The 26363-nt window shown below is 39.9% G+C and overlaps 1 protein-coding gene across 1 annotated transcript in view; it reads left to right on the top strand.

Moving 5' to 3' along the window:
• Positions 1-26363, top strand: part of THSD7B (thrombospondin type 1 domain containing 7B) — a 989572-nt gene that overhangs the window by 435554 nt on the left and 527655 nt on the right. Inside the window, exons 6-7 of the mRNA XM_043894410.1 lie at positions 12131-12286; positions 24174-24371. Of these exons, the coding sequence (XP_043750345.1) occupies positions 12131-12286; positions 24174-24371 (354 nt within the window). The remainder of the gene's footprint in view (positions 1-12130; positions 12287-24173; positions 24372-26363) is intronic.

The raw sequence follows: 26363 nt of genomic DNA, 5'->3' as shown, positions 1-26363 counted from the left end.
ATGGATTTTAATGATAGTGTTTGGCCAGTTGGCTTTTCAAAAATCATACTCCAGAAGTTATTCAGGACATTGACTTTCCAACTTGCTAATCATAAGAGTTTCAAAGATTTAAGTTCTAACTATACTCTCTGTTACCCCCTTCCCAGGTCTGACCCAGTTCTTCTGAGTTGGGTCTCCCTTTGATCCCATTGGTTTTGTCAGGTTGGAAGCTACTACTTTATAACATTGGCCTTGACATAGTGAGGAGCTTACAAGGTAGGACTTACCATATAAAAACAGACCTGGGAGGAAAAGAGCTTTCATCAAATTTTGCAGTGCAGAAGTTTTGGTTTGTAATTTTTGTTTCTCATAAAAATACATAACGCTGTTTCTCAGATGAAAGAATGAGCTATTCAGCATTTAAACATTTATTAGATGGTGTCTCATTCCTATCACTACTTTGGGACCTAGTGAATCCCATGAGCCTTCCTTTGAAGTCAAATTAACTTATTCAGTCTAAAAGGATTTGCAGATTTAAAGCAGCATATGCTAACAAGACGATCAGGTACAGTGAGCCCTTCCTTTAAAAATAAGATGGTATCCATATTTATTTTAGAGAGCAATAGTTCTTTCTTGGCTCTCTAAAATCATTATCACATATTTCCCCACTGGTTTTTTGGTCCCTTGGAAATGGCTTTAAGCTTTGGAATTTGTAATGTTCTTCTTGGAGGACTGTGTCATCTCAGAGAGTATGGTTTTCCCCTTCTTATCATTATTAAAAATTTCCTTTTAGTTGTTCCCAAGTTGAAACATCTGTATTCGAAATCCACACATATGAAGACCTGTCTTCCTGATGGACTCACTGGGGCATCCTGTGATTGGTACTGAAGTCTTGGAGACCTAGGTCTGCTTTCTTTTGCCATCTCTGATCTTTCTTACCATATCTCACTCTTCCCTGCTCCTGCTCTCTGACATACTCATAATCTCAGTCATTTTTTAAAAATACCTTTTTCTGGACTTCCCTGGTGATCCTGTGGTTAAGACTCCACCCTTCCAGTGCAGGGGGAGCATTGATCCCTGGTTAGGGAAGTTCCACATGCATCAGAGGGTGGCCAAAAATAAAATAATTAATTTAAGAAGTATATCTTTCCAATTCTTGCCCAATGAACTTAGAAACATTTTACTGTTACCTGTATTTTTTCTCAGTTGAAGGATTAGATATAGTTGGTAAGGAAAAAGACTCGTGCTAGTGATGCTAGGTACCCTGTGGAGGGTGAACTTTATACCCGCTTGCCTTCCTTTCCAGGTTCCAACCTGCCTTAATGGTTCCTTTGGTCGTCCTTTGCTCTTTAAGAAAATTTTGGTGGGGGTGTGAGGGAGTGGGTCTTATTGTGAACCCATTGTAATCCCTTGAGAATGGCTCTAAACTTAAATGTTATGATGAAAATAGTCATTATACTCTAATTTCATTCTCTCCATCAACCCATTAGTAATAATTTTAAGTACCTTTCAGAGTCACATCAAAAATACTCAACTGGATCCTTAATTTCCTTTAACAACACTTACTTTTCTGAGTTTTGGCCTTTACTACTCATATTTTTTTAGATCTATTTTTAAAAAATCTTATCTCAGCTTAAGAATTTCCTTAGGGAATTCCTTGGTGGCCTTGTTGCTGTTCAGTTGCTCAGTCATGTCCGACTCTTTGCCAACCTTCCCTGGCCTTTACCATCTCCTGGAGCTTGCTCAAACTCATGTCCATTGAGTCGGTGATGGTATCCAAACATCTCATCCTCTGTCGTCCCCGTCTCCCCCTGCCTTCAATCTTTCCCGGCATTGTTCCAATGAATTGACTCTTCATATCAGGTGGCCAAAGTATTGGAGCTTCAGCTTCAGCATCAGGCCTTCCAATGAATAGTCGGGACCAATTTCCTTTAGCATTGACTGGTTTGATCTCCTTGCAGTCCAGCGGACTCTCAAGAGTCTTCTCCAACACCACAGTTCAAAAGCATCAATTCTTCAGTGCTCAGCCTTCTTTATGGTCCTACTCTCATATCTATACATGACCACTGGAAAAACCATAGCTTTGACTATACAGACCTTTGTTGGCAAAGTAATGTCTCTGCTTTTTACTATGCTGTCTAGCTTTGTCATAGCTTTTCTTTCAAGAAGCAAGCATCTTTTAATTTCCATTTCCATTTTCCCTGGTGACCTAGTGGTTGAGATTTTGGGCTTTCACTGCCATGACCCAGGTTCAGTCACTGGTCAGGAAACAGATTGCCAAGCCATATGGCACAGTCAAAAAAGCAAAAAGAATTTTTTTAAGGGGGCAAAACATCTACTTTTGCTTTATTGACTATGCCAAAGCCTTTGACTGTGTGGATCACAACGAACTGTGGAAGATTCTTAAAGAGATGGAAATATCAGACCACCCGACCTGCCTCCTGAGAAATCTGTATGCAGGTCAAGAAACAATAGAAATGGACATAGAGCAACAGACTGGTTCCAAATCAGGAAAGAAGTACGTGAAGGCTGTATATTGTCACCTGCTTATTTAACTTATATGCAAAGTACATCATGTGAAATGCTGGACTGGATGAAGCAAAAGCTGGACTCAGTATTTCTGGAAGAAATGTCAATAACCTCAGATACATAGATGACACCACCCTTATGGCAGAAAGTGAAGAAGAATTAAAGAGTCTCTTGATGAAAGTGAACAAGGAGAGTGAAAAATTTGGATTAAAACTCAACATGCAGAAAACTAAGATCATAGCATCTGGTCCCATCACTTCATGGTGAATAGTTGGGGAAACAATGAGAGTTTATTTGGGGGGGGCTCCAAAATCACTGCGGATGGTGACTGCAGCCATGAAATTAAAAGATGCTTGCTCCTTGGAAGAAAAGCTATGGCCAACCTAGACAGCATATTAAAAAGCAGAGACATTACTTTGCCAACAAAGGTCCATCTAGTCAAAACTATGGTTTTCCCAGTAGTCATGTATGGATGTGAGAGTTGGACGATAAAGAAAGCTGAGCACCGAATATATGATGCTTTTGAACTGTGGTGTTGGAGAAGACTCTTGAGAGTCCCTTGGACTGCAAGGAGATCAAACCAGTCAATGCTAAAGGAAGTCAGTCCTGAATATTCATTAGAAGAACTGATGCTGAAGCTGAAACTCCAATACTTTGGCCACCTGATATGAAGAACTGACTCATTGGAAAAGACCCTGATGCTGGGAAAGATTGAAGATAGGAGGAGAAGGGGATGACAGAGGATGAGATAGTTGGATGGCATCACTGACGTGATGGACATGAGTTTGATAGGCTCCAGGAGTTGGTGATGGACAGGGAAGCCTGGCATGCTGCAGTGCATGGGGTCACAAAGAGTTGGACGTGACTGAGTGACTGAACTGAACTGAAAGTGTTCACTTATTTATTTTCTGACTAATTATTAATGCTACAGTAGCTCTTTCCTATCATAACTTTTATTGCCAATATAAAATTGCATAGTGTTAAAGGGTATTGACTTTTAAGGGTCCTGGAGCAGGGTTGTCATTTATTGCTTTTGCCATGCTCAGCAATAATTTGCCCTCAGTTATTTCATCTATGAAATGGGAATGATGATTTTACTTATCTTGCAGTGATTTTGATGAGTAAATGAGAAATTGCATTTAAGTGTTTCATGCAGTATTTTGGGGCAGGTTGATTAGTAATATGCATTTGCTATTAGTTCTATCATTAATCAATGAAATACACATTTGCAGTCATTCATGGAAAAACTGACTCTCATTTTTTTTAATGTATTCATTTATTTTGTCTTTTTAAAGATACTTTATTGTATGTACTCATTAAATGTGAGAAATTACTATATAGCATGCTAATTTTCTTTGAGAAAAGTCACAAAGCATAGTGTGTTTTATTTGCTTGGGTTTGTTTTTTGTTTTTTTCAGCCGTACATATACAGGCATCCTTCTCCCCCAAACTCTCCCTTTCTATCCAGGCTAAAACTGACTCTCATTTAAATCTTGTTGTTGTTTCTATTGCAAAATGAATTCCAGGTTGCAAAGTGCTGAGAAGAAGAGTATGTGTGCTAAGTCATGTCAGTCATGTCCAACTCTTTGTGACCCTATGTAGCCCACCAGACTCCTCTGTATATGGGACCCTTGCTCTAAAACCTCTTTAAAAGCTGTGCTTCCCTGACGGTGCACATTTCTATCCTTGATATCTTGGAAGATAATTCTTTCTCTTTCCTGCCTCTCTACCTTTTTACTTTTTCTCTTTGCCTGACCGCTTCTCTACTTTCTCTTATTTCCTTTCCATTCTCTCTCAACAATAATGGTATTTTTAACTCTGTAAGATGTAAAAGATACCATTTAGGTCAGCTGTTATTCTTTCCACCCTCTCTATACCTCTGTTTTAGCTCTGAGTTAAGAATGTGAGAAATGATCAGAGTGAAATCCTCAAAAGAGGAGCAGAGGAGAAACCAAAGAAACATGTGAATATAGGGTTGAAAACTCCTGTATTTCTACCTTAATTTTATAATTGTTGGATATTGATCTAATTACTCTTTAAACTGCATACATACATTTCTTCTGTATTCATTTTTATTCTGAATATTGTTTTCAATCTTTACTTAATCATGTTGTTACTCTGTAGCATTAAGAAAATCACTAATTAGTAGTCATTTTCTAATTTGCTATGTGAAATGAAGGAAATTTGGAGAATTTTTTGACAAGTGGCCAAATTTCACATAATTATTTTTAATTGCAGGAATTATTTTTAGATATTATATTTATTGTACATACACACACAATCCCCTGCCAAACTGAATTGCACAGTACTTTGCCAAGAGTCACAATATGGCTAAAATTAAGCTTTATTAGATATAATAGGATGAGATGTGATTTAATTCTTTATGGTGCCTATAAGTGCTAGAAAACATATTTGCTTTAATCCTACCCACTAAGTTAAAAGAATGATACATGATTTTGCCAATCCCAGTGGTAAAGGCAATTGAAATAATACATGAAGCTTCTTGAAGGAAAATAGCTTTCTGGTTAAAATTGTAATTTTATTTGTCTTTTCTCTTCAACTGTTTGACTCCTTCAGTTTGTAGAAGAAGTCTATTTATTTTAGCAGTAAGGTGGATTGGATTTCTGCCAAGTCAGTATACTCCCCTAAATGAATATGTCAGAGGCAATATTGTTTCTCAAAAGTCATTTAGAAAGTGGGATTTTTACATAAGTAGGTTCTTTCATTAGTTTTGAATGAAATCTGAGCAATTGCTGCTTATATTATGATGCTTTCCTAGACATCCTGTGGAATGTGGGGGTCCTGAATATTGAGTGAGAATTCCCTTTGGGGTTTACAGGGCCTACATTTAATTCAGAAAATTGAAGCAAATATAACATTTCTGTCTGAGTTTTTTGTGAAGGCCGATGTCTTTCTGCAAATCAAATATCTTATGTAAAATAAGCTGACTATAGAGTGTAGGGGTACTCAGGTACTCCTAAGATAGAAAGCAGGGAAAATCATCCAGGTTTTAAGAGTTCTCAGGAAATAGCATCTTTATTTTATTTTCTTCTCTACCTCCCTGAAAATACTGGGGAAAAAAATCAGTATCTTTGACTAATTTCTCACCCATGCTCGAGATGTTTCTTTCTGTCCAGAGGGAAAGCTGAGTTCCATTATGCCACAGCAGAATTGCCTCAAACATATGCTAAGTTTTTAAAGACTGACTTGATGTTTTATCCAGTAATAAACATTTAAAAAAATAATATTGAACCCTGTGATGACATTTTTACTTTAAGCAAACATTCCTTATTAAAAAAAATAAACTACAGAGGTGTACCTAGTTTAAGTATAATTAACTAATTATCATGATGATGATGCAGTTTTATGTAATTTCTTTTTGAGGCATTAAATGGCATTGAAATTTAGATCTTAAAAAATGACTAGCAGTAGGGGTGGGGGGATAATATACTCTTATTGAATCTTTGCCAATTTATTTCTGTGTTGATTAGAGCTTGATTTAGTTCAAAGAATGAAATGTGAAGGTGCTCATTTTTCTTTACAATGGTGGTCACATGCTAATGATCACAACAGGCATTTTTCTTCTTAATTACAAATCATTTCAATTGAATTTGTATGTTCATGTAAAATCACTTTGTGATTAAGGAAAAGTATGAACTTGTACATTTCTGGAATTAGAACAGTTCTTTTCTTTAACATTAAATATAGCAGCTACCCAGAATATTTGCTCCCCTTTGTTAATTAGCATTCTGTTCATGGAGTAATTCATTATTTAAGGTTACTTTGCAATCATTAGTAGCAGACTTGCACATTTCTTGTAAGGCAGGTCAATTTAATAATTTTCTTATTGCAAATGAAAAGTTCCAGGTTAGGCACCAAAATATTCAAAGCATTAATGACTACTGCACATGTACGGTCACTATATACTGTAATGTATTCCCTAGCATTTAAAAAGCTACTGCTGTGTAGTGGTCTCAGTTGATCTGAGTGAAAAGTTATTCTTTCTCTTTAACACTCTGTGGCCATGAGAAGTCTTTATAGGGACTAACATTGCTGTGTACAAAACCTAAATATCCTATAAAACTTTGAGTAATTGTTAACCTAGTCAGGCAATTGGTCAACACAAGAGTGGCAGAAGATGTCAAGGTGACATGGTCAAAGGCAGCTGGATAAAGTAGGACCAGCGCAGACCGTCACTGAATAGGTACACTGATCACATCAGGGGTCCACTGCGTTAGGGCAGATAGAGTTAGCAAATAGAAATAAAGTTGTTTCTGTCAGCCTGTCTAAAGAAAGGACCTCAGGTGACTGAAAAGCAAGGACTTCAGGTGACTCTTCTTCCCACAAACATCATGACTGGAGTTTGGTCAAGAAGAATTGAGGGCTCATAAAAAGCAACAAAATTATGACATTTGTAGCAATGTGGATGGACCTTGAGAGTTTCATACAGAGTGAAATAAGTCAGAAAGAGAAAAATGAATATCATATATTAACACATATATGTGGAATCTAGAAAAATGATAGAGATGATCTTACTTACAAAGCAGAAATAGAGACACAGATGTAGAGAACAACAGGGAAGACAGGTGGGATAAATTGGGAGATTGGGATTTACACATATACACTATTTATACTATGTCAAAAATGGATACCTAATGAGAATGTACTGTGTGGCTCAGAGAACTTTTGTTTAATGCACTGTAGTGACCAGAATGGAGAAGGCAATGGCACCCCACTCCAGTTCTCTTGCCTGGAAAATCCCATGGACGGAGGAGCCTGGTAGGCTGCAGTCCATGGGGTCGCTAAGAGTCAGACACTACTGAACGACTTCACGTTCACTTTTCACATTCAAGCATTGGAGAAGGAAATGGCAACCCACTCCAGTGTTCTTGCCTGGAGAATCCCAGGGATGGGGGAGCCTGGTGGGCTGCCATCTGTGGGGTCACACAGAGTCGGATACGACTGAAGCGACTTAGCAGCAGCAGCAGTGACCAGAATGGTAAGGAAGTCCAAAAGTGAGGGGTCATATGTATATATATGGCTGATTCATTGTGCTGTACAGTATAAATTATTATAATACAGCATTGTAAAGCAGCTATTTTTTGATTGTTTTGTTCAGTTGCTCAGTCATGTCTCTTAGTGACCCCATGGACTGTAACACGCCAGCCTTCCCTGTCCTGCACCATCTCCTGGAGCTTGCTCAAACTCATGTCCACTGAATTGGTGATGCCATCCAACCATCTTATCCTCTGTCATCCCCTTCTCCTCCTGCCTTCAGTCTTTCCCAGAATCAGTGTCTTTTCTGATGAGTCATTTCTTTGCATCAGGTGGCCAAAGTATTGGAGCTTTGGCTTCAGCATCAATCTTTCCAATGAATATTCAGGGTTGATTTCCTTTAGGATTGACTGGTTTGATCTCCTTGCAGTCCAAAGGGCTCTTAAGAGTCTTCTCCAGTACCACAGTTCAAAAGCATCAATTCTTCCACACTCAGTCTTCCTAATGGTCTAACTCTCACATTTATACATGACTACTGGAAAACCATAGCTTTGACTAGACGTATCTTTGTTGGCAAAGTTAAACCACCTCCCACAGCATGAATGCTACAAATAAAAGAATAATTGTTTAAAGTGAGCAGATTTTGGTGTTATTAACTTCTGCTTAGTTGGGGAGATCTGGGATGGAGCTTAAAGGGGTTTTGAAGTAGCAATGAAGTAGGAACAGAATTTGGATTTTGTTTAAAGGGTTAAACTGAGCCTTCAACTTTGGTAGATACCTTTGATCTGTTGTGTCACTGGTTGCCTCCACTGAGGTCACTGTGATTCATAAACAAAATAACCTCAGTCCAGAAGACCTCATCTGTTCTGTCAGTTGCCCTCTTCCATTGAAGGAATGCCAAGAGGGACACGTGAAAATGAGCCAGCCACCTGGGACAAGGCTCAGGCCTTGCTCTGCCTTGGACTTGCTGAATGAACTTGGAGAAACTACCTAAGGTCTTTGGAGTATAGTTTTTCAGTGAAATTGATGAATTAAACTAAATTAGCTCTAAAGCTCCCTTCTAGCTCTACAAGTCAATAGGCGTAGCAATATCCTGTGTTCACTATTCTCAAGGAGATGATTACCTAAGTGTTCTGAAGCTTGTAAGTGCTTTGTGACTTACTCATGATTTATTTCTAGAGAAAATGTATCCTGGGGGGCTGAAATAGAGAAAGGTTGACTGAAACCCATTGATTCAATGCCTAAATGAAGCATTTTAGACATGTCTCTGAGACTGGAAGAATTTATTGATACGGATTAAGATCAACTGTCTTTCAAAGCAGCAGGTGCTGAAGCTGCGTGCATGCTCTGACAAATGGCCTCACTCGCACTCCCGAGCCTTCAGTTATGCCATTGAGTGGCCTCCAGGGAAATGCCCCCATTCCTCCCCAGCATAACATGTCTCTCCCTACTTTCCATTAGCCCTAATGTCCAACAGTCAATTGACTGACAGTTAAGTGTTTATCAAAAGGGACCTTAGAGGACTTAACCTCTCACCTCCTCAAAATCATCAATAGCCCTCCAAAATAAGTCAAAGAAACATAATATCTGTAAAATCATTGTCCTTGACAGATGCAGTTTCAGGACAAGTTCCCCAGTTTCTTTCTAATTACACTGCCAACCCCAAAGCTTAACTGCCTTTTGGTCAGTTAAGCCATTCTGGAGCTTCTAAAGAGATTTAGTGCAGATCTACTCAGAGCCTGGGGATTGCACTGGTGGATTGGCCAGTTTCAACTACAGGACCCAACGTCAAGTTCAGTGATTGGGGCAGCGAGTGTCTGCTGAGTCATGGAGCTGAGAGTTTGGGGCATCTTCTAAGCATCAATCATCAGATCCTTAAGGTCTAACTGGTGTTATAGGGAGACAGCCATGGCAAAGAGAAGCAGCAGTAAAGCATATCCAGTCTTGTTGAGGCTCATGAACTCATGAGCGTTTAATATCAGTTCAGATTGGAAAATGGGCTCCCTGAGGACAGGGATCTTGTCTGTTTCACTCACTAATCTGGCTTCAGCATCTAAAAGAACTTAACACCTTCAGTGTTGACTCATGGAACGTACTTAGCAGTGTAGTTTGAATGTCTGATGATGAGGCCACATTGTGCAGTGGTCCACAGCACAGATTTTGGGGCCAGACCATTTTGTTCCAAATTCTAGCTCCACTGCTTACTGATTGGGAATGTGAGCAAGTGAGTAAACCATGTCTCAGTTTACCTATTTTAACTTGGGACTAATAATAATACACATCTTAAAGTTATGCAGGTTAAATGAATTGATGTTTATAACCAGTACCTGGCATGCACTGTAAATTTTTATTAAAAAGCTAGATTAATCAGTTTACACTCTCCATTTCATTTTCCATCATTGACTTAGGTTTTGTTTTCGGAATTGAAGTTTGAGTTTATGAGAATACATGCTAACCAAACATGGGCCTGGCCCCAGATACACTTCTGCCTTAAGACCTCTGGCTGTACACCTTTCTATTTATGCAATTCTCTAAAGCATCTCTTTCCAACAATTCTGTTAAAATGCTATTTGACTTACCCTTCTTGACTGAGAGTTCCTTCAAAGCAGACAGCATTCAATAGGGCATGATTTAGACAGGTGCTTAGTAGTTTTGGAATGAATGTATGATGTACTCAGTGAATGGTTGCCTTGTGATTATTTTACTCTTGGAGAGGGAATTACAGACTTCTGCCTCATCTCTCAGATTCATCTCTACCTGTGTGCGGTCCATCAGTGTCATATATACATCCGTAGTTCTGGTTACCCCATCCTTCCCACCCAGCTGTTTTCTTTAGCCCAGTCTCTGAGCATCAACTCTCCTCAGCCTCAGGAAAACCTTTTACTCTCCCCCAATATCTGTTCTCTCTTCCTTTATGTTTTCCACATGGTTTGCAAGCCTTGACATTTACATTAGAACTCTTGCTTTTGCCCCTCTCTAAGTCAGGTCAGTTCCCTGGTGGCTCAGATGGTAAAGCGTCTGTCTGCAATGCTGGACACCTGGGTTCGATCCCTGGGTCGGAAAGGTCCCCTGGAGAAGGAAATGGCAACCCACTCCAGTACTCTTGCCTGGAAAATCCCATGGACAGAGGAGCCTGGTAGGCTACAGTCCGTGTGGTCGCATCGCAAAAGTCGGACACAACTGAGAGACTTTACTTACTTACTAAGTCAGGTCAAATCCTTTTGATAAACTAGAAGAATTCTAAAACTAAAAGTGATAAACTCACTTGCTCACATTACCAATCAGTGAGCAGTTAAGCTAAAAGAATCAGTTGTAAACAAACCATTGTTATTTTCCTTGGCAACCTTTTGTTTTTCCCATTCACGCCCATAAACACCTCAAGCCCCTCCATTGTTCACTAGAGACACTTCTTTCCCAATGGGTTAGCACATCTCAGAGATAGTATTTTTTTATTTTGCTCTTGCTTTGGTTTACATTCAACGTTCAACTGATCAGAGCTCTGATTTTTTTGCCATTTCTATCTGCATCTTATGTAAAGAGCAAGGAAGCAAAATAGATAGGTGGTAAACACCACCCTATTGTCTCATAACAGTCTCCATCTTTGAAGTATTTCTGATCTGCTTAACTGGATAGAAGTGCTATATAGGAAATATTTCAACCACAGTACAAGGCAATCTGTAAGATAAAACCATCTGATCTTAAACCATTGGCTCACAAACTCTGAATTGGTCTAAAACTTGCTTATGTGGGATCACACTGTGCAAGTGTAGCTATGCATTTGGGTGTTTTTTTATTGGGTCATTTTGGAGTATTGCTATCCATGCTTCTCATATATTATAATCTCCATATGAATCAGGATACTATCTTCTCCATCTGTGTATTTCCATGGTTCCCAGAATGGCTATGCCTAGAGGGGACACTTGACAAGCCCCACCACTGGGCAGATGGGCACTGCCTCCCTCAGTGACCCAGGTCTGGGTGTTCTCTGGGTGCAGGAGCATGTCAGGAAGAACTGGAAGATTCCTAGTTGGCATTCCCTATGGCTCCTCAGCCACTCCTTGTGCCTCTGGGTAGCTTCACTAATGAAACTGACTTCCAGGGGCTAATTCTGAAGTCACAGATCCTGATTTTTCTTCTTATTCTAAGAGCCATTTTTCTTCTGTGTCTTCAAGAGCTCCACCCCTCCCGGGAGTAATAGCAGTAGATTGGTTATGCTAAACACCCCACCTCGGGGTTTGATTTTGAATTTTTCACAGCAACTCAGTCATTTGTATAGTCGAGATAGACTCATCTTGAAGCTTCACAGAGCCACTTAGTTTTTTTTTAAATTCATAACTCTAGATAATTTGTACCTAAATTTCTAGTCTTCTCTTGGATTCCCAGGGAATACTCTGTCAAACAGAAAACTCAAATGCATGTCACTGTCTTTTCTTGCCTTTCCTCACCCCAAATGCTAATAATGTAGAGCTAAGTAGCACATATTGGAAGAGTGTTGATATTGTGTTTGCATATAAACTGTTTAACCACAAAGCTGATGTGACCAAGGCAGGTACACAAATAAAGACAGGAAAAATTCTAGGGATGTTCAGAGAATGTGACTGAGGCCATTCTTTTCTCATCCATGCAGTCTCTAGACCTGTGGCAAAGACATTATGTTTGGGACCTGCCCCTTCGGCCTCTCAGCTCTGCAATATCCCTTGCTCTACAGACTGTATAATTTCTTCCTGGTCGGCCTGGGGCCTGTGCGTCCATGAAAACTGCCGTGATCCTCAGGGGAGAAGAGGTGAGTGCCTTCTTTACATGTGCTCCATTTCCTTCCAGTGCACACAGGTTTATTCTGGTCACTGAAAAGCTCCTTAAGTTTGCTTAGGACAATATTTGTCTATAAATGTAGATAACTAGCTCTGACAAGCATTCAGTTATCAGTATCAGTATCAATATCAGTATCAGACATTCAGTTATCAGTATCAGTATCAGTATCAGTATCAGTATCAGACATCACGGATACTTCTTTGGAGCACAGTATCCCACTTTAGTTGACCTTTTAATTAGGCTTATAACTAATAATGTGATTATTATGCAAAAATGATGTAACTTAACTCTGCAAGACATTGGGTGCTGACCAAAACACCTAGAAGACATTTAGTTCACACCAAAATGTCCTTGATAGTTACTCCTGTCCAAAACATCCATCAGCATACTTGGTCCATGCTGCCTAGGTTTGGTTGGGAATAAATTTCAAGGACCTTTTGCCTTGCACCAAATGTCTTATAGATATTTTGGACCAAAGCAGATATTTGCTAACTATAATGTAATGTTTTTAACATGTAATGTTTATACTGTAGAAATTAGACATTGTTTCTGTAATCACATCAAGAAGCAACTGTTTTGTATATATTTTTTTTATTTTTAAATTTCCAGAGGCTGAATCACATGCTCAACTTGATGTTATGGTTCAAATTTTCATGAAGGGCACTTATTGTTGTTTCCTTTTTTGATGTTGTCCTCAAGCTTAAACGAAGTCTTCAAACTTTGTGTCCTTGTTTAAATGTGTAGGTCTCAGCAATCTTGTTTTCTTTTGTTTGCTGTTATATACACATGTGCATCTTCAAACATTCATCTTTGGTGGCATCTTTGATTGACCTTTCAGTTTGTATTGATATCGTGCTCTCTTCAATGGCAGTGCTAGAAAGAAAGAATACCTTTAGTAAGAGAAATGAGATCCAAGGGCATTCTACAAGTTTGGTTGTACTTAGCGCTAGTGTGTTAAGCACTAATTCCTCCAGTTTTCCTATGGAAAGAAAGACTAATGTGGCCAAGTGCGTGATGCTACGAGACTGGTGCCATCAGCTTAATTCTTTGTCCATTTGAAAACCCACATTTCAGCACTCCCCAAAGGGCTCACAGGCACACATGGGCATATCTAGGAAAATGGGGAGATATTGATTAAAGGGTACAAACTTCCAGTTATAAGATAAGTACTATTTGAGGATCTAATGTCCAGTATGGTTTACTGTAGTTAACAGCAATATATTATGTACTTATATTCCTAAGTGAGTAAATCTTAAAAATACTCACCACACATAAACACGTAAGGAAATTTTTATTTTAGATAATAAAATAGAAAGAAGTATCTTCCTTAATAATTTCAGGAAGAGTTCTGGAGTTGAATCTCATTGGCTGCTCTGTGTCACGTGCTCCCCTCTGACCCAGATACTCTGACTGCAGGATGTAGGACTGACCCGGCCAGGTCCTGAGCCTGTGGTCACCACTACAGGGATAACTCCATCCAAGTTTCACAGACAGAGCAGGGGAGAGGCAACTCCCTTAAGGAAATTTGAGGTCCTGATACTGCAAGAAGGTAGAGCCAATGCAGGGGTCAAGCTTAACAGATGTTTGTTAACTGCTTTCTGCCCTTTGCTCTGGCCCATAGAGTCTCTGTAACAATTCAGAAAATACTTCTTTTTCCAATTCTATGTTGCTATTTTGGTCACTTGAGCCAAATTTTCATAAAACCCTTTGTGAAAAACCACACTTTCAACCTTTATTTCAGTTTTCCTCTTCCACATAACTCAGAACAGGTCCATGGAACTCATCTGGGGGACTCAAAATATTCTGGCTCTTTCTTTCATTCACCCCCATTTGCCCAAGATGTTTTTATGCCAGACATCTTCAGTGTTGGCTTCTATCCCTCTCTTGTTATAAGTCAACTCTGACAAAGGCACTGTGGTGCACTGTTCATCGGACATCACCTGTTGTGGTTAAATTGTGTTCTCCAGAAAGATATATTCAGTACCAATCCCTGGGGCATGTGAACATGCTCTTATTTAGAAATAGGGTTATTGGAGAACTAATCAGGTTGAGATGAGGTCATATTAGATTAGGGTAGGCCCTAATGCACTCAGAAGGGAGTACCTTGTAAAGATAAAAAGACACTGAAGATGCAAAGAGAAGGCCACATGAAGACAGAGACAGACATTAGAGTCAGGCCTGTACCAGCCAAGGATTGCTGGCAATTACTAGAAGCTAGGAGAGAGGTGTGAAAACAGTCTTTCCCTGGGGCATGGCTTCAGTCCTTCCCTTCAGAGGGAGCATGGCTCTGCTGACACCTGGATTTGGGGCTCCTAGTCTCCAGAACTGTCAGGCAAATTGATGTTGTTTTATGTTATTCAGTTTATGGTATTTTATTTTGGTCATCCTAGGCAACTTTCATACTTCCCAACTTTGTGTCAGCATTTAGGCTCAGCAAGGATCCAGCACTTCCTAAAATGCCAAGACCAGAGTGTACAGAAGTAAAGAAATTATCCTAAGTCCTATAGTGACTTAACAATGGCCAAGCCAGGGCCAGCATGCTCAGTCCAGTGTTCCTTCCAACCCTGGTTTCCTTAGTGATTTTTCTCATAAGTCCAAAGAAGTTTGGATCAAGACAGAAGTCCAACACTGAGCTTAGCAGAGAAGCCCTCTGCCCGTGGGTCCCACATTGGCCAGCAGGGACCACTGGCTAGGGGTGTGAATCACTGTGCTGATGAAGGAGATACGGCGTGAGGCGTGGGATTCAGTTTAGCTTCCATGTGTCATCTTCAGAGAGAGAGGAAAAGTAGGTTGCAGTTGTATGATAAGGGGAGGGTGTTCTAAGAATAGCTTGAGAGCACCAGGTAACTGGCATGTGTGTTTTTTGCCTTCATCAATGTATTTTTCAAAGAAAAGCTCAGCCTTTGGGACTGAAGGTAAGCACAGAGACAGAAAAACTTCTTACCTGTAGGTAGTAGTGTCATCAGCCACCTGCAGAGTATGGAGGCATGTTGGAGTTGAGAATTACTGAGGCTAAGGGACCTGCCCTAGGAACTAAGTAATCATGACCAGGAGAGAGTATAAGCTTCGGTGATTGTTATTCGGGTCTCAGAGTGTGCTCTTTCATAAATGTTTCACCAGAGCAGAGATAATTTTGATTTTTAAGATTGTGCTAAAACCTTCCAGGACCACCTGCCTATCATCCCTCCTGGGAAGAATAGCAAATAGAGTTTTCCCTCCAGGGAAATGATTCTCTGCCTAAAAGGAATCCAAGCATGTTATGATAAGGCTAAGTTATCTTGTTATTTCTGCCAAGTCATCGTGAGCATGAGTTCTGGGATCCTCTCAATGTCAGCATGTCCCGTGGTCCTGCCACGGTTTCTGCCAGAGTCTCTGATAGGCACACACTAAATGTAGTTGTGAATTCCACAGAGGCTGGAATACAGAGCTAATGCATTAAACATGACAGAACTCTAGGATGTAAACTGATCTGCTTAGTTTCATATTTGAATTGCCTACCCCAAAGAAATGCAGTGCACCTCCTCACAGCAATCTGGGATAGTCATACTTCCCTAGATATTTTATACTCCTTTTTTTGTGTGGATGGTGGAGAATTTGAGGAGAAAAAACAACCACACCCACCATTGCAAGACATAAATGTGTAATTGTGGTGTTTATGACTTTTTCTTCTCACTTGTCTTTTTTCCAATCACGTGTTATTGCTTTGGTTTGTTTCTGGTGTTCACATTAAAAAAAAAAATAGTAAAGGATGAGAAAGCAGGAAATGATTTATTATCTAATAGAAGAAATTAGTTATTATAGAGATTATCTTCACGTGACTTATTCTTAGGCAGACGTCCTTCAGTCAGGAATCATTTGAGGTTTGTGGCTGTCAGCTGTTCAGAGTACATTAGAAAACCTGCCGTTGTACACAGCCTTCACGCCTTCCATCAGCTCTGTGACAGGCAGACAAGGGGAACATGTTGCTTGGCAGGCCAGTGCTTGTCAAGTGAAGCTAGAATGACTTTCAGAGGAATTTAAATTGGATCAGGTTTATCATTCATTCCTTTATCTTTTATATTCTCCCAGAGAGTTATAATTAGAGATATATGAAAGAGAAATAACCTGAAAAACTTGCTGATGGGTGAACTCCATAGGTATAATGCATTTTTAAAAATTATTTTTGATGCATAGACAAATAGTTGTGTTTGACATCCTTGTCCTTTTACAGACACATTCTAGAAAGGCAACCTTGTGCACAGAAGTTTTTGTAAAGAGGAATTTGATGGAGCCTTCTTAATATGGTCTTACAATAGGGAATGCTTATGAGGTAGGACTTCAGAGAATCCTAAAGTATCCCTTACTCCCCACCCCTATTATAACACCTTGCTGTTTTTCAGTTGCTAAGTCATGTCTGACTCTTTGTGACTCTGTGGACTGCAAGACCCCAGGCTCCTCCCAAAGTTTGCCCAAATTCATGTCCATTGAATCGGTGATGCCATCCAACCATTTCATCCTCTGCTTCCCCTTTCACCTTTTGCCTTTTCAGTCTTTCCTAGCATCAGGGTCTTCTCCAGTGAGTTAGGTCTTTGCATCAGGTGGCCAAAGTGTTGGAGCTTCAGGATCAGTTTTTCCAATGAATATTCAGGGTTGATTTTCTTTTCTTTTATTTATTTATTTATTTTATTAGTTGGAGGCTAATTACTTTACAATATTGTAGTGGTTTTTGTCATACATTGACATGAATCAGTTTCTTTAGGATTGACTGGCACCTAATGGTCTAAAAATCCCCATAGGAAAAGACACTGTGAAACAGAGCCTGTGACCATCTTTTTGAATACAGTCTTTTATGCTCTCAGACAAATCAATTTAGGTAATATGCTAAAGTAGGGAAATGCTGACATGTTTTAGATCCTATCTAACGATGGAAAAAGTATTTCCAGTTCCATCTGTGCCTTCTAGAAAGTTCCACCATTATGAGCAGTCTGTGAAATAATTTTGCTTTGTCACAGATTATGTGTAAGATATATATATATATACATATATATATATATTCTTTTTCCTTTTTTCTGTTTGTGTGTGTTGGAGCTTGTAGGGGGCTATGGCTGTTTCTCATTCTGAACATTGAGGGTTCTCATGCTCATGATCTTTGGCTTCTTATTTTCTGTATTCATAACAGAGTGTCAACTTATAATGATACTATAAAATGCAACACTTGCAGAAATGGTAGCTGATAAGAGCTGGAATCAAAGATTCAATCTGCTCAGGTTCTTTGACTCAGAGTTGTTCCCCTGTGTCCAGGGCTGCAGAGTTCAGGAGCAACTGGGATGCTTAGAGAACAAACTTCTGTATTTCATCTTTGGTCAGCCTTCTGGGTATTGCTTCAAGCCTGTCCTGGTGGAGTTAGTAGGGGGACAAGCGTTGGGTATGGTGGTTTCGTAGAAGTTCACATGGACATTTTTGGGCTACTAGCATGTGAAGATATAGGTCCTTACACCTGGATTGATCCTCCGGAGCCTCCTTTAATTTTTCTATGGCTTCAATTAAAAAAACATTGACCTATCTTCTACCATTTGTGCTTCTTTCGCTTTTTCGCCCCATCTCACAAATCACTCTTTTCTAATTTTCCTCAGTAGAATATGCACTAAAATAGTAGATTACATACTAAATCCTCAGGTCCAAAGGGGAAAAAAAAACCCTCAAATATTAGTTTCACTAAAGGTGAACTGAAGCTCTGGTCAGAAAGTAATTATTAGAACTCTTTCTTGCTACCCAGCACCTAAAATTCAACTATCTAATCTGTACAAAGAAATGATCCATGGTAACTTTCATATTCACTGTTTGAAGTGGGGCTAGAACATGTCATAAAGTGCTGAATTGAATTCTTTCTTATAAAGAGGTCACAGATCAAGAAGACCTCAGCTGGATTTCATACATATCCATTTTTATTGAAGTACAGTTGATTTACTTTATTGTGCTACTTTCATGTATATAGCACAGCTTTACATGTATACATATATATACAGTTAAGTGTATGTATACATATGCAGTTATATATGTATGTATATATGTATGCGTGTATTATTCTTCAGATTCTCTTCCTTTATGGATATACAATAATTGCAAAATACTGAGTATAGTTCCCTGTGCTATATAGTAAGTCCTTGTTGATTATCTGTTTTATATATAGTAGTATGTATATGTTAATCCTAGCCTAATTTATCCTTCATACATATCCATTTAATCATCAATGTGCCATAGGAGAAGTAATAAGGTATCATCTAGTCTTAATTTTCACATGTGTAAGTGAGAATAGTAACTAATGACATAGTTTAGGGGATTCATTAATTTTGAGTAATAGAACTAAAGTGGCTTGGTATAGGGTAGATGCTTAGTTAACAAATGTGCTCTTTGCCTTCTTGGACTGTACGCTCTGTGAAAAGTGGATTTATGTTTTCTGTCCCTCCTGTGACTTCCCACAGTATATCACTCTAATCTACATATGGCAGTTAATGTATATTGAGTGATACTCTGTGATTAGTATGAAATTCAGTAAATGAAGGTAAGTGGTTGGCTGATCCCAGCCACCGTGGACTTGGCAGTTGTGTATCCTTCAGAACAGAAGCTCCCAGGGGAAGCCTGACATCTGTTGCAGCCATGAACACCAATGTGTGATTAAAGTTAAGTGCTAACAAGAGAATCCAAGGTTTTTGTTTTATGCTGAGCTTGGGCTTTGATGTGATCCTAGTTAGAGTCAGGACAAGGGCAACACAAATGAAAAAGTGAAAGAATTTATTGACTGGGGAGATATAATCTATAGATTTATGGTGAGATGGATGCAGCTTGATTTATAGAGGAAAACTGCTCCTGCCCCTCAATGGCGTTGAGCTCTGGGTAATAGGACAGCCAGCCTCCTTCTGTAAAGAAGGCTAAGTTTCTGAGCCGGTTGTCAAACATCATAAATCATGGAGACCCAGGCCGCGTCCTGCTCCAAGATATAAACTTAAAACAAGCACAGGCATGAGACAATAAATAAGCAGTGTGTGGGTCTTACATGAAAGAACAGAGGTCATCCAAGTTGCGTGGCAGGGAGGGCTCAGAGGTCATTGTAGGTTGATGTCCATCAAGTAGAGTTCAGTCCTGTGTGTTTCCTGCTGCTCTTCTCAAGGTGCCCTGGGAAGGGAGCTGAACTCTTCTGCAGGTTTTATTCTGACTAATGAATGACATAGACTTGGAGGTGTGAAGTGTGATAGAAGCCATCTACTGCTTTAATTACCTCTGACCTTAATACTGTCCATGCCTGGAGGATATGGTCTCTGATTGACTGAATGATGCCTCCTCACAGTTGGCCATTCCACAAAGTAAGAGTCTAAGAGTCTCTTTTCAAGGGGGCTCATGGGTTAGCCCTAGACAAAACAAATAAAACCCTTAGGATTGTGTCTCTAAAACACTTACCCAACCCTGCAATATTCTAAGGGAGCTCGGCTCCCTCTTGTGGGCTAAAAACATGTGTCCGTTTGTTCCACCGTCCTTGACTACTTTACAGGAGCCAGTCTTTTGCCAACGACACTGTGAGCTTTCTATCCTTTCTTGTGGGAAAATAGACGCAGCCCTGGCAAACTGATAGATGTATACCTGGCTTACTTACTGCTCATGCACCCGAACTTGTCTTTCTCCCCTTCTCTTTTGGGCAGGGCTGTGGGGTATCACAGTCTTCGGCTCTGAGTTCAGTGTTCTTAGGCATTCTATCTTCCTAGCTAAGTCTATCTGCCTACCTACCTATCTTTTTATATTTTTACCTATCCCAAGGAATAATTGCATAATCACATCTCAAGATGCTATAAGATTGGGTTTTATTTTTTTTGAAAGAGGAATTAAATCTGTTGATTGAATTTGGAGAATGAAACGGTGGACAGTAAAATATGAGATTCATGGGAGGTAAGCCTAGCTCTTTTTTTAAAAAAGGATATATTTATGTATTTATTGGCTTGTGCTGGTCTTAGTTGTATCAGGTGGGATCTTTGCTCTTTGTTGTGTCACATTGGATATTTAGTTGCAGCATGTGGGATCTTTCAGTTGACATGTGTGTGGGAGTTCAATCACTAAATTGTGTTGAACTCATTGCAGCCTTATGGACTGTGGCCCACCAGGCTCCTCTGCCCACAGGACTTTTCAGGCAAGAATACTGGAGTGGATTGCCACTTCCTTCTCCAGGGGATCTACCCGACCCAGGGATTCAGGGACTGAATCCATGTCTCTTGTTTCTCCTGTATTGGTAGGTGGATTCTTTACCCCTAGGTCACCTGGGAAACCCTCTTTAGTTGCAGCATGTGGGATCTAGTTCCCTGACCACTGATGGAACCTGGGCCCCTTGCCTTGGGATTGTGGAGTCTTAGCCACTGGACCACCAGGGAAATCCCAGGCCTAACTTTTAGAAGTCATATATCCTGAAGGCCAGAAATGGAAAACTCAAAAGCAAAAGGGTTGCATCTTGTTCTCTGTCACATTTTAAAACTTATGTGGCTTTTAAAAACATAAATTTGTTTCCATCATTTAAAAATAGATTTCATATAAAAACTGAAGATAGCTTGGATTTCTGGCTTCTTAGAATCTGAAGATTTGACAACAGATGGTTCACATTTTCTTGTGGTAACTGTCAGTGGAGCCTGAATGATATCTGTACACTTTAAATTCAGCACATGTCCTCCATTTTGCCACAGACCTCACCACTCCCTACAGTCTTGTGGTTGAGCCATATCCCTCCATTTGTATCTGATGAGTTTGTGACTCTGTAGGCTTGTAGCATGGAAGGTCCATTTGCATCCTTATTGTGACATAACTTTGGTCCCTAGTGCCACAAAACATTTTTGAAAAACTGAGTATTTGTCCAGAGACTTATGTCTAGCCAGAGTGGGGCATGCAGCCCCAAATTGTCCTGCCTTCACAGGGCAGGCTGACCTGGAAATCTCAAGAGAGTGATACAGGGAACTCTTAAGGCCTGACACAGTGACCAGGAATGTGTCAAAATGTAGATGTATTTCACCTTCATACAGACTAATAAGAATGTGAAAAACAACAGCAAAAGAACATGGGGTTTATCTATGTTCAGGCTATTTCTCTGTTGTTTTTGTTGTTTAGTCACTAAGTCATGTCCAACTCCTGTGTGACCCCATGGACTGTAGCTTGCCTGGCTCCTTTGTCCATAGGATTTCCCAGGCAAGAATACTGGAGTGGGTTGTCACTTCCTTCTCCGGGGGATCTTCCCCACCCAGGTATCAGGAATCTGTGAGTCTTCATTTATTTGTACTGGCTTACTGATACCCTTCGGAGAAGGCAATGGCACCCCACTCCAGTACTCTTGCCTGGAAAATCCCATGGATGGAGGAGCCTGGTAGGCTGTGGTCCATGGGGTTGTTTAGAGTCGGACGGGACTGAGCAACCTCACTTTCACTTTTCACTTTCACACACTGGAGAAGGAAATGGCAACCCACTCCAGTGTTCTTGCCTGGAGAATCCCAGGGATGGGGGAGCCTGGTGGACTGATATCTATGGGGTTGCACAGAGTTGGACACGGCTGAAGTGACTTAGCAGCAGCAGCAACTGATACCCTTGAACATATGCTACTTATTAGTGCGTTTGATTATGCCTGGCCTCTTCAACTCCTAGACTGTAAACTCTTGGAAGACAGATTTCTTCCTCTAGTTCTTTTCCCTTCTGTCTTTCATTCTTCCCCTTATCTCCCAATTTCCCATAAAATAAAACACATTCAAATAATATGTGGTTTTGATCTTTCAGTCAGTTCAGTCGATTATTCATGTCCAACATTTTGTGGCCCCATGGACTGCAGCACGCCAGGCTTCCCTGTCCATCACTAACTCCTGGAGCTTGCTCAAACTCATGTCCATTGAGTCGGTGATGCCATCCAACCATCTCATTCTCTGTTGTCCTCTTCTCTTGCTGCCTTCATTCTTTCCCAGCATCAGGATCTTTTCTAATGAGTCAGTTCTTTGCATCAGGTGGCCAAAGTATTGGGGCTTCAGCATCAGTCCTTCCAGTGAATCAGTTCAGTTAAGTTCAGTCACTCAGTCATGTCTGACTCTGTGACCCCATGGCCTGCAGCATGCCAGGCTTCCCTGTCCATCACCAACTCTTGGAGCTTGCTCAGACTCATGTCCATTGAGTCAGTGATGCCATTCCAATGAATATTCAGGACAAATTTCCTTTAGGATTGATTTGTTTGATCTCCCTGCAGTCCAAGGGACTCTCAACAGTCTTCTCCAATGCCACAGTTCAAAAGCATCAATTCTTTGGTGTTCAGCTTTCCTTATGGTCCAACTCTCCTATCCATACATGACTACTGGTAAAACCATAGCTTTGACCAGACAGACCTTTGTTGGCAAAGTAAGGTCTCTGCTTTTTGATGCTGTCTAGGTTGGTCATAGCTTCTCCTCCAAGGAGCAAGTGTCTTTCAATTTCATGGCTGCAATCACCATCTGCAGTGATTTTGGAGCCCAAGAAAATAAAATCTGTCACTGTTTCTATTGTTTCCCCATCTATTTGCAATGAGGTGATGGGACTGAATGCCATGATCTTGGGTTTTTAAATGTTGAGTTTTATGCCAGCTTTCTCACTCTCTTTCACTTTCATCAAGAGGCTCTTCAGTTCCTCTTTGCTTTCTGCCATAAGGGTGGTATTGTCTTCATATCTGAGGTTATTGATGTTTCTTCTGGCAATCTTGATTCCAGCTTGTGCTTCATTCAGTCCAGCATTTTGCATGATGTACTCTGCATATAAGGGTAAATAAGCAGGTTGACAATATATAGCATTGATGTACTCTTTTCCCAGTTTGGAACCAGTCTGTTGTTCCAAGTCCAGTTCTAACTGTTGCTTCTTGACCTGCATACAGATTTCTCAGGAGGCAGGTAAGTTAATCTGGTATTCCCATCTCTTTAAGAATGTTCAACAGTTTGTTTTGATCCACATAGTCAAAGACTTTGGCGTAGAAGTAGAAGTTTTCCTGAAACTCTTGCTTTTTCCATGATCCAAGAGATGTTAGCAATTTGATCTCTGGTTCCTCTGCCTTTTCTAAATCCAGCTTGAATATCTGGAAGTTCTCAGTTCACATGCTGTTGAAGCCTGGCTTGGAGAATTTTGAGCATTACTTTGCTAGCGTGTGCGATGAGTGCAATTGTGTGGTAGTTGAGCATTCTTTGGCATTGCCTTTCTTTGGGATTGGAATGAAAACTGACCTTTTCCAGTCCTGTGGCCACTGCTGAGTTGCCCAAATTTGCTGGCATATTGAGTGCAACATTTTCATAGCATCATCTTTTAGGATTTTAAATAGCTCAACTGGAGTTTCATCACCTCTGGTAGCTTTGTTCGTAATGATCCTTCTTAAGGCCCATGTGACTTCACATTCCAGGATGTCAGGCTCTCGGTGAGTGATAACACCATTGTGGTTATCTGGGTCATGAAGATCTTTTTTTGTATAGTTCTGTGTATTCTTACCAGTTCTTATTAATATCTTCTGCTTCTGTTAGGTCCATACCATTTCTGTCCTTTATTGTGCCCATCTTTGCATGAAATATTCCCTTGGTATCTCTAATTTTCTTGAAGAGATCTCCAGTCTTTCCTATTCTGTTGTTTCCCTCTATTTCTTTGCATTGGTCACTGAGGAAGGATTTCATATCTCTCCTTACTATTCTTTGAAACTCTGCATTCAAATGGATATATCTTTCCTTTTCTCCTTGCCTTTAGCTTCTCTTCTTTTGAGTTGTATATGTATAAATAAAAGTTTCATCAATATCCCAGCTGCTGCTTCTCTTCCTTTGCTAGGTCAGGATGGAATCATCAGAACCTTTTGTTCTTTCTTATTTTAGGTTTTAGAATGAGACAGCGCCATGTCCTTGTGGAATCAACGGGGCCTGTGGGCCGTTGCCCTCACTTGGTGGAATCTGTTCCTTGTGAGGATCCTGTGTGTTATCAGTGGCTGACGTCGGAAGGGATCTGTATCCCTGACCATGGCAAGTGTGGCCCCGGACATCGCATCCTGAAGGCTGTCTGCCAGAATGAGCAAGGTATGACTCAAAGAAACATGGAGATTGAGTAATATCTGCCAAATAGCACATCACCACTCTCAAATCATCTTCCACAAGGAGAGAAACAGTCTTTCCTAGTCTTGAATATTCATGTTTGAGTTGATGACAGTGACATATTTCTGCAGAGAAAGCTGCTTTGACTTAATATAGAGCTGTGTGCTCTGTGACAGGACACTGATTATACCTAAATACAGTACAGAGAACTCAGAGAGGTCTCTGGAGTTCTTAGTTTGTTAAGACATGCACAACACAAAAATTGTCTGCAGAGTCTCCAACTCATTAATACAAAACAAGATTTATTTGTGCTTATTGATGTTATTATGTACTATGTTTTTTATATGTTATCATTATTAACAAATACCACCTTGTAAATTGCAGGGCTGAAGCCCCCTCCAAGCTAAAAGGAAAAAAAAAAGTACAAAGCTGCATCTTTTCAGTTATATAGCATTAGATTAGAATCAGTTATAGACATAATGCTAAAGTTCTAAAGGACTGTGTTAAAATAAAAGTTGTCAAGATTAACAAAACTATTAACAGTGGTGTCTTTCCTTCATCACCAAACTTCTGGTACAGTGGTTTTGTGCAATGAAGGGTGATTTAGCAAATACATAAGTCACATGGAAATGAGAAAAGTGACATTTAAAACCTTTATCTTAGTATTAAAAAAATATTCAGTCTCCTGGAAGAGTATCGAGTATGTCTATTAATCAGTCCTGTCATGAGTAGTCATAATTTATAATGCTCATGGTGTGTGGAGTGAAATGTTTTGACTTATGTAGTGAAGAGATCCACAGAACAGAAGGAAATTACAAAGTGAATTCAGAATGGATATTAGCATTCACAAATGGTTGGCATTCAGCAGTGTATTAATATTTCCTCTTCCCTTCCTTCCTCTTGCCTCTTCTCTCTCTCTCATTCCCTCCTTTTCTCCATCACTTCCTTCTTTCTGTCCTTCTTCCCTCTCCTTTCCCCCTCCTTCTCTCCCTCCATACATCCTTCCTTTTTTAAATCACTACCATAATTATACAAATAAACATTTATCAACTGATATACTTGATTACCTCATGAAGCCAGGTAGTTGTTTAATTAAATAGAGAGCCACATCAGATTGTACTAGCTATAGTCCTTTTTGACCAAATAGTTTAACAGTAGATTCTAATATTACCAAGCAATTTTTGAATTGTGGTGACATACATGTGAATTATTAGCAGCAGCATGTAACATCAGTTTTTGAATTTGAAAAGAGTAGCACAGGTGTTTAAAACCTGAGCTCTAGAGTCAGACAGGTTGGAATTTCCAGTCTGCTACTCTTCTGGTAGATGGTCTCAGAAAACTTATTTAACTGTGGAGACATCTTTTCCTTCAGCTGTAAAGTAGGGATAATAAAAACCTACCTCTCACTCTCAGATTGTAAGAGTTAAATTACTTATATGAAAGTGATAAGCGAAGTGCCTGGCACATAACCATTCAAAATAAGCTGTGAGCTTATTTCATTTGTAATGCACACTTATTGTTTTCTGTCCTAGGGGATTTGTGCAAACAGCATTCTTTTATATGAGTAAAATGGAAATAATAATGAAGATAGAATAACCATACTAGTTCATCTTCCCAACCTCTAGCTGTGGAAGCAAGATCATTTGTTTGATTGGGACCCAGTGACAGATGACTGGCCAGCTTTGTCGTAGCAGGTTTTGAAGGTGTCACACAGCTGTCATACAAAGCCCACAGGGCCGGGGACCCCATTTCACAATGTATACTGCACCTTCCACAGTATCGCGCAGTGTGAGATTCTGATTTATAATTAGAAATATCTATCTGGTCTCCGTCCCTACTCTAGCACACAGCTTCTAAAATCATTGGCATTTCTTGAGCAGGAAGAGCAATGGGAGCAGCTTTTGTTATAATATTTGGCCAGTGGTCCTCAGTTCCTGAAATCACGTCCATAAAGTTGAAATTCGTATCTTGTTATTC

Source organism: Cervus elaphus, chromosome 33, assembly GCF_910594005.1.
Source record: "Cervus elaphus chromosome 33, mCerEla1.1, whole genome shotgun sequence".
In the NCBI taxonomy this organism is placed as follows: domain Eukaryota; kingdom Metazoa; phylum Chordata; class Mammalia; order Artiodactyla; family Cervidae; genus Cervus; species Cervus elaphus.
Note: the sequence above shows the minus strand (reverse complement) of the source record. Positions and strands in the feature narration are given on the sequence as shown.